Here is a 9008-nt window from a genome sequence, read left to right as displayed (position 1 = left end):
AAATCAGTTCACTGAGAATTCAGAAGTGACTTTGTCTTTAAACAAATGATAATCTAGCTCTCTTTGTCATTTAGAGTACCGGTAAGTGGGGCTGGCATGAGGCAGGTTGTTCAGTAATGGATCCTCGAAGCCAGGTAGGATTTACAGAGAAATGATTAGAATGTAATATTGGAGCAACAGAACCCAGAACCACCCAGAATGATTGACCATAAGAAATGCATTGTGTGTTAGCTTTGATTAAGAAATGCATTGTGTGTTAGCTTTGATTAAGAATCCCACACTCCTACAGGGAAACACACAGTATGCTACTAGCTATTTGAACACTAGAACCTGTGCAGAAGGTTTCATAGAAATGTTTGCCTCCCAGCACTGATGGAATTGCTATCAATGTGTCTTCCATTGTTTGACACATTCCACCACAGTCTCCTAGATTATTTATATCTCCAATGGTTTGTCATTTCTGGGACAAGAACTAAAGTGCCTCCCTCTGACCGGACTCTGTATGATTGTTCTGGTAGGAATGAAAGCAGAGAGTACGTAGATAAAAGGGAAAGACAATTTTAATGCATTGACTATTCAGGTATTTTTCAAAACAACATTCATTTTTCCCCAGTGGTTTTCAGTATGTGGAAATTCTAACTGTTGCGTATGTTACATTGTCTTCATCAGGTGCAGAGCTGGGTTTCTTCTTGGTGACACGGGCAGTGTTTATTTCTGAGTAGGTGAATGTGTCGTCCTGTTGCTTTGAAGGCTGCTTAGGCTTACACTGCAATAAATTATCAGATTGGAGAGAGGTCAGGATGGCTAAACGGTACTAAACAAACTGTCCAAACAAAGAGATACGACCTAATAAAAGAAAAGGGCTTTTTATTCATCTGTAAATATATACCCGTAGCTGCACAATATCTTCCTGTTATACCCTATTCAAAATACTTAAAACAACACCTAAACAATGTGTAATGTGTTGAAACCATGTCATTATCATTCATTTTGTTCACAGTCGTGTTTAAGCATGTGATTATGATGCATTATTTAGGTTGTGTGAATGAGGCGTTAGACACTCTCAGCGTTCCTCTACTCCATACCCGCTGTAAGGTTCCAATACAATTCATACACTCCTCAACTAAGAGTTTTTACCTATAGCCTATTTATAGGGCAAATGTAGCCATCAGTCAATGGAACCCAAAGATGTAAAAATACCCTTTCCTGGAGCAAATTCAAATCGCTCAACTCAACATAAGGTCTAAATGAACTTTACAAAACAGTAATAATAACAATAACTGGATTATTATCAGAGATTCTGTATATCCAATGTTTTATGTGTGTTTTTATAACTTTACATGATCTTATAAACCTGTATTGTTCACACAGCGATGGTAAATACTGAAAAAACATGTATCAGTCAGCCCGGCTTGCAGAATTCACTGGTCAAGTTTCACGTGTTTCCAGCAGTATATTTTGCTTGACTAAAATGATAAATAATGGAACTGTATCCATTTAAATAAGAAAGAACTGGATATGTACAAGCAAATTGTTTGAGAGACATGTAACATATAGGACTTACCACCGTGGTGTATACAGGTTCAATCTGGACAGCAGGGTCTGGAATGGCATTGTATCAAATAGATTAGTTTCCTACTTTGAATGGGATGTAAACAGCTAATGACACACTATGCATCAGAAACATTAAGATATATTTTTGCACCAAAGGCTGAACAATGGAACACTGCAGTAAACACTCACCCAAGAATCATGCTTTTAATATAGAATTTAACATGATTGAGGGTCACAATCAATTGACATGCGAGATGAAGAAGTTCCCATCATTTAAACACACTTCATTGGTATCCATTGTGGTGGAGAATGCTGTACTGTCACACAGCTGGCTGAGTGGTGACGTCAGATCCAGGAAATGAATATACACAGGACAGATGAGGTGAAATGATGAAAGCGCTGTTGCACGGTTTATTATAAATAAAAGGTTTAAACAAACAGAAGACAGGCCAAAATAAATAGACAAACAAAACGGACTAACATTAACAAACGGTGGACGGACAGACACACAAACACGGTGAGTAAATAAACAAACATTTACTTTTTAGTTAGTTTTACTTTCTCCTTCTCCACACCCGTTCTCCACTCACCGAACACACAACCCCGAGTGAGTGAAACGTGCACCTATAAATACTGTTGTGCTGGGATTCAATTACTAATTAATTATTCACTTGAATCCCAGCACGTGAATTAATTATGTGTAACCTCGTGCTCACATATTATATACTTTAAATGCTCGTGAAGTGATGTGCCATCCTCGTGCCTAAATACAAATCTACATTTTAAATCGCACGTGAAACACAGACCTGTTTATATCCTGTGTACCAATGCCTATACACCAACATTAACACAGCACACGCAACATACAACACAGAAATGCACACAGGGGCGGAGCACATTGCCACATATACCCCCCCCTTGTGCGTAGCACACATGGCCTTAACGGCCACCTCCCCCCTTAAAAGCCCAAAAGTCCAGCACAAAGTCCTGGGCCAGAACTGGAGGCTTCAAGGGGTCCACAGGTGGCAATGTTGCCAGTAGCCAGGATGCTACTGGCCATGCTGTCAGCAGACGTGCTGACAGCTCCCAGGCTGACTCCTTCAGCCGGGACAGTCCTGGCAGCAGAAAAGCTGTTTGGGGGGTGGTCTCCTGACCTCCCCCCTTCTTCGTAGCCGGCAGCTCCCCCACGTGGGGCTCCGGCCACAGCACTTTCTGCAGCGCAAGTGCTGCAGTGGGAGCAGATCTCCTGACCTCCCCCATGATCTCCGGCAGCGAAACTGCTGCTGGGGTTGGTGGTCTCTGGACCTCCTCCCTCTTCTTCAAAGCCGACAGCTCCCCTTGGTGGGGCTCCGGCCACAGCACTTTCTGCAGCGCAAGTGCTGCAGTGGGAGCAGATCTCCTGACCTCCCCCATGATCTCCGGCAGCGAAACTGCTGCTGGGGTTGGTGGTCTCTGGACCTCCTCCCTCTTCTTCAAAGCCGACAGCTCCCCATTGTGGGGCTCCGGCCACAGTACTTCCGGCAGCGAAAGTGCTGCAGTGGGCGCAGGTCTCCTGACCTCCCCCACGATCTCCGGCAGCGAAACTGCTGCTGGGGTTGGTGGTCTCCAGACCTCCTCCCTCTTCTTCGTGGTCGGCAGCTCCCCTTGGTGGGGTTCTGGCCAAAGTACTTCCTGCTGCGATGCTGAGCAACAGGCAGCCCCAGGCGATGCGGAGCAACAGGCAGCCCCAGGCGATGCGTAGCAACAGGCAGCCCCAGACGATGCAAGGCTGGAATCCTTGGGCGAAGAGAGGCTGGCATCCTTGGGCGAAGCGAAGCTGGCATCCTTGGGAGAAGCGAAACTCAGCTGCAGCTCCTCTTGTGGTGGAGGTGGAAGCAGCAAGCAGTCCTCCCATGTTGGGGAAGGCGGAACCAGCAGGTATTCACCCTCTGCTGGTGGAGGTGGGAGGGGCAAGCAGTACTCCCACGACAATGAAGGCGGAACCAGCAGGTATTCACCCTCTGCTGATGGAGGAGGCAGAGACAGCTCCTGTTGCTCTCCTCCTGGTGGAAGCGGTTGAGGTGGTGGAGACAGAGGCAGCTCTGCTCCTGGAGGTGGCAGAGGCAGAGGAAGCTCTGCTCCTGGTGGAGGTGGTGGAGGCAGAGGCAGCTCCTGTTGCTCTGCTCCTAGTGGTGGAAGCGGTGGAGGTGGGAGCAGCGTGTAGTCTCCTGGTGACGGAGGTGGGAGCAGCGTGTAGTCTCCTGGCAATGGAGGTGAGAGCAGCGTGTAGTCTCCTCCTCTTGCAGGGGACTGGTGCTGCTCTCCCTCTCTTGCAGGGGACTGGTGTGGCTCTGCCTCTCTTGCAGGGGACTGGTGTGGCTCTGCCTCTCTTGCAGGGGACTGGTGTGGCTCTGCCTCTCTTGCAGGGGACTGGTACGGCTCTGCCTCTCTTGCAGGGGACTGGTGCGACATTCTTCATCTGCTGGTTGTAATGGTTGAGGCAGAGGCAGCGGCAGCTCCGGCTCCTCTCCTCGTGATGGTGGGGGAAGTGATACCAGCAGGCATTCACCCTCTGCTGTTGGAAGTGGGGACAGCAGGCATTCTCCCTCTGCTGGTGGAAGTGGGGACAGCAGGCATTCTCCCTCTGCTGGTGGCCCTATTACCTGGGCTGCTGTTCTGTTTACAGCTGCCTCCAGGTAGCTGAGGACCAACTCCACACCTTCCTCCAAGGTGTTTCGGGTGTGTTCCCTCTCATACGCCTCCCATCGCTCCCTGTCCATCAGCCACAGGACTCGTATGGCTATGGGCATAGACTGGGCCTCCAGCCCAGCATTGTCCAGGATCCAGTCCCGCAGCCTGATGGCGTCTTCTTCCATTACCCCCTTTTTTTCCCCAAAAGGACACCTCAACAAAAAAAATGCACTTTCCCTGGTCTGACACTAGGGGCCACTGTCATCCCACTCTGACACCATATGTCACACGGCTGGCTGAGTGGTGACGTCAGATCCAGGAAATGAATACACACAGGACAGATGACATGAAATGATGAAAGCACTGTTGCACGGTTTATTATAAATAAAAGGTTTAAACAAACAGAAGAATGGACACGGCACTTGCGCCAAAATAAATAGACAAACAAAACAGACTAACACTTAACAAACGGTGGACGGACAGACACACAAACACGGTGAGTAAATAAACAAACATTTACTTTTTAGTTAGTTTTACTTTCTCCTTCTCCACACCCGTTCTCCACTCACCGAACACACAAACCCGAGTGAGTGAAACGTGCACCTATATTTACTGTTGTGCTGGGATTCAATTACTAATTAATTATTCACTTGAATCCCAGCAAGTGAATTAATTATGTGTAACCTCGTGCTCACATATTATATACTTTAAATGCACGTGAAGTGATGTGCCATCCTCGTGCCTAAATACAATTCTACATTTTAAATCACGCGTGAAACACAGACCCACTTATATCCCGTGTACCAATGCCTATACACCAACATTAACACAGCACACGCAACATACAACACAGAAATGCACACAGGGGCGGAGCACATTGCCACATGTACCCTACCTCGTTTGGATTTCAGACACTTCAGCACTCCTCCTATCAGCAGTAACAGCAGCACAAGGACCCCAGATCCTACCCCTGCACCCAGGTACAGTGCTGGAAAATACAAATGGAGTTAATTGTAAGATCCAGTTAAATTTGTGTAAACAGATTCTATAATTCACTAATAACCTATTAACATAAAAGCCTGATCAAGATGTGTTCAAAACAAATGTAATCCAATCCTGTTTTTACAGTGCCTTGATCTTGCAGCATGTGAATAGGGTACATACAGTGTGCTCCACAGTGAAGTCATACATTGTTGTTTTTTGAGCAGGTACACCAAACACACAATAATCATGTTTTCCATAAAGTCTAGTTTTTGGGGTTGGTTTAATCTGGTATGAAATTGTCCACGTGTACAGGCAATAATAAGAGCTGTGACCATTCTGATTCAATTATAGTTTCTGATATGTTAATTAGTTATATACTGCCTTCAATATTGACACCTTAATAATTTACTTTTCTCTGTAAAACTTGGACTACTTTAAAATAAGTGATAGGTTTACTTATAAAAAATATAGTTATTCACACTTGCCTGTCTCATTTGTCTGTTGGGTCTTGATAGATGTGATTGGAGTTGTCATATCTCCTGTGGGAACACGAACAACAACATGTAGAAAAGTATCACCATTAGGCTAAAAAGGTGGCCAGCTGTTTAATAATTTTAATGATCTTGAGTGACATCATTCCACTGATTATCTGTAGTCATGTTAAAAAGGATTTCAATGAATCAATCTAGGGGAAACATCAGAGGGAGTCATTTTGAGTGTTTACATGAATTATAATGCACCACCATCTGTCCTGAAGATGTCTGCATTTCTATTAATTGCTATGTGTTGCCCTTCTGTTGTAGTCTTGTTGTGGTTCAGGGGCAGGATCAGGAACACAGACTCCTCCCACTGTCAAGCACCTATTTGCTTAAACCCTGTTCACCCCCCTTGTTTCCTCCTCTCACTGTCAAGCAGCTAGCTGTTTAAACCCTGTTCACCCCCCTTGTTTCCTCCTCTTAGTCACGCCACCTCTGCAACTGTGTTCTATCTGTGGACAAGTGAAGCTCACTACCCAGACTTAGAGCTCCTGCAACTTCAGACTCCCTTCAGCTGAGGACTGCTCTCCACTGAGATAGGAGAGGGGGGGGGGTGTTCTGACACACTGGTATGTTCAGTCACAAGCACAATCAGATACTGATATGTTCAGTCATAAGCACAATCAGACACTGGTATGTTCAGTCATAATCACAATCAGACACTGGTATGTTCAGTTACAAGCACAATCACACACTGGTATGTTCAGTCACAAGCACAATCACACACTCCCTTTCCCTCAGTTTCTCCTCTGGGGGTAAATGAAGTTCATTCCCCAGCCTTGGAGGTCAGACAGCGCTGGCACCTCAGCGAGGATGGCTCTCCACTGAGACTGAGGAGAGCTCTTCACTCAAGCTTATTTCTTCCATTCTGAGGATAAACGAAGCTCGTGCCCTCATTTTGGAGCTGAAAGTGCTGGCCCCACTTGCCTGTCTCATTTGTCTGTTGGGTCTTGATAGATGTGTTTGGAGTTGTCATATCTCCTGTGGGAACATAAGCAACAACGTGTAGAAAAGTATCACCATTAGGCTTAAAAGGTAGCCAGCTGTTAAATAATTTTAATAATTCAGATCAATATTAATGTGATGATGATGTGTTCTCTTTAATGCTGTGAATAGTGGGAGATTTCAATACCGGCCCTATAATATATAAACCTCATCTTGTGGGGACTGTACTTCATGGTGAGTCCTGTCAAAACGGTTTCATTTGAAGAACAATAGTTATGTCATCAAGCAGACAAACATTAAAGGAGATTCAGTTCCATCTTCTACCCCCATACCACCTTTAGAATATATCATAGACTATTTAATGATGGTCTTTTCAGTGCAGTACAGTAAATATTGAAACAAGTAAATACATAAAAAAAATGTAAATTACAGTAATGAGTAATATGAAAAGGCTTATTATGTTTTTTTAAGATTGCTGTGCTATTTTGCTTACTAGACCATTTGGCCCATTTTTTTTTTTAAATCTTTACAATTGTAGTATAGCCCCACCTGGGACATTTCGTGTTTAATCTTTCTCATAATTACTGTAAATTACTGTAAGGAAGTCACACAAACCCCATTACAGATGTTGTTTTTCACCGTCCCCTCATCTGATGATTGAAAGATGGAGGCTGTATGTGCCAGAGTTTAGATCAATTGAGTTGACCCCACTGTGTCACAAAGTATTCAGCTCAGTCCTTACCTGTCACATGAAGGTAGACTGGGCGACTGCGTTTGCTGTTTGCTGAGTTCACAAGCTTCTCTTTTCCATACACACAGGTGTAGTTTCCAGTATCACTCCTCTTAACCTTTTTAATAGAAAACTTGACAGCTGATATGCCTTTGGGATCGTGTTGTGAAACGACAAGGCTTCCATTTTTATACAGATGGAAAAAACCCTCTTTTCCTGTTGCATCTCTGAATTCAACTGGTATTATACATTGAAATGATACATCCATTCCTTCCATTTGGTTGTGTTTGTCCAGCTGAAGTAGGAGCTGATAGCTTAACTCTGAAAATACATTTTAACTTGTTAAAAACATGCCTTCAGAATGAACCTAAATATATGCAATAACAAACAGTAGAGGTTTACTAATCCCTATTCTGTTCAGATTAGTGGTCTGATTGTAATTTGTACCTTATTAGAAAAATCTTATCACGTCCTATGTTTGATATTTTTTGTTATAGTTGATGATAAATCAGTAATAACCATTTGAATAAAACATTCAGAGACAGCTATTTTATACATTCTCACATAATTATAAGATTTAACTTTCTTCAGCTGATATCAGTAAGCATTTAATTACCATAGCATGATTCAGATTAGTGGGAGTCTAGTGTATGGGAAATTTAGTTTAAATATTTTTAATACAATTTCAGGATTTTTTATTTTAAATCACCAAGTGACTGAAGGGGTAGTATATTATTTATATACGCTAAACATTTGGAAAATAACATCAGTTGAATGATTTAGGGTCTAAAAGTAGTTAGTAAAGAACAACGCTAAGTATTTTCAAATGTGTTTCTGTTATTTTTTTATATTAAAATCAGTTAATGTATTTTACAAAAATTCAGGTTTCCTCGTTGTTTGGTGCTGTACTTACCTTGTACGTTGAGATAAACTGAAGAACCATGGCTGATGTTTGTCAGGTCTCCAGGATTCTCATTTCCATACATGCAGGTGTAGTCTCCAGCGTCATTCTTTTTGATGTCTTCTTTTATAAATGTGACAGTTCCCGTTCCTCTGGGCAGTGAGCTGATATTCTCTCTGTTTTTATATAAATGGAACCAGTTCATCTCCTTGTTCTCTGTTTGTTCTTCATGCACAGCTGATATTAAACATTTGAATTCAACCTTCTCCCCTTCCACTACAGATGCTTTCCCAATTTGAATTATTGCTGTGCGAACTGGCTCTATAAAGATGAAATTAAAAAAATGTAAAAAATAACATGAAAGAGAACAATCTGTTAAACAAATAGGAAGATATGGACATATGGACACTTAGTGAAGTGTGTGTTTAACCACTAATTACAACTGTAGCATATCAACTGTATTTATATTATACTGTAGGTGGTAAGTAATAATACTAATAATATCAAGCACTAGAAATACAGCTTTGTAAAACATGTATCCTGAGGCATAACATGAAACCACACAGCTTTCCACGAGCAGTATCACTAGACATGGTAATAAACTATAATGCCTCGATAATAATCATCAACACCTCAATAACATGTTAATAGATGTTTCATATACACTGTGTTTGTTCTTTCAGAAATA

The 9008-nt window shown here is 42.8% G+C and overlaps 2 protein-coding genes across 4 annotated transcripts in view; both read right to left on the bottom strand.

Annotated features, from left to right (window-relative positions):
* Nucleotides 1–542: 542 nt before the first annotated feature.
* LOC131722966 (uncharacterized) lies at nt 543–6261 on the bottom strand. Of its 3 annotated transcripts, XR_009320076.1 has the most exons (3): nt 5120–6261; nt 1565–1602; nt 543–766 (listed from the first exon to the last, which is right to left on the bottom strand). XR_009320076.1 is itself a non-coding variant. In XM_059016186.1 (2 exons), the coding sequence occupies exon 1, from the start codon at nt 4003–4005 to the stop codon at nt 2494–2496; it is 1512 nt and encodes a 503-aa protein (XP_058872169.1). In that variant the 5' UTR covers nt 4006–5109; the 3' UTR covers nt 543–766; nt 1565–2493. The 3 variants fall into 3 exon arrangements, 2 of the variants coding, with proteins under 2 accessions (XP_058872169.1, XP_058872170.1); XM_059016186.1 differs by lacking the exon at nt 5120–6261 and having other exon boundaries at nt 1565–5109; XM_059016187.1 differs by lacking the exons at nt 543–766; nt 5120–6261 and adding an exon at nt 785–846 and having other exon boundaries at nt 1565–5109.
* Nucleotides 6262–7405: 1144 nt separating this feature from the next.
* LOC117432701 (obscurin-like) overlaps nt 7406–9008 on the bottom strand; it is a 37695-nt gene continuing 36092 nt past the window's right edge. Inside the window, exon 5 of the mRNA XM_059016189.1 lies at nt 7406–7740. Within this exon, the coding sequence (XP_058872172.1) occupies nt 7421–7740 (320 nt within the window). The 3' untranslated portion in view covers nt 7406–7420. The remainder of the gene's footprint in view (nt 7741–9008) is intronic.

The sequence above is a fragment of the Acipenser ruthenus genome, chromosome 52 (assembly GCF_902713425.1).
Source record: "Acipenser ruthenus chromosome 52, fAciRut3.2 maternal haplotype, whole genome shotgun sequence".
Lineage (NCBI taxonomy): Eukaryota > Metazoa > Chordata > Actinopteri > Acipenseriformes > Acipenseridae > Acipenser > Acipenser ruthenus.
Note: the sequence above shows the minus strand (reverse complement) of the source record. Positions and strands in the feature narration are given on the sequence as shown.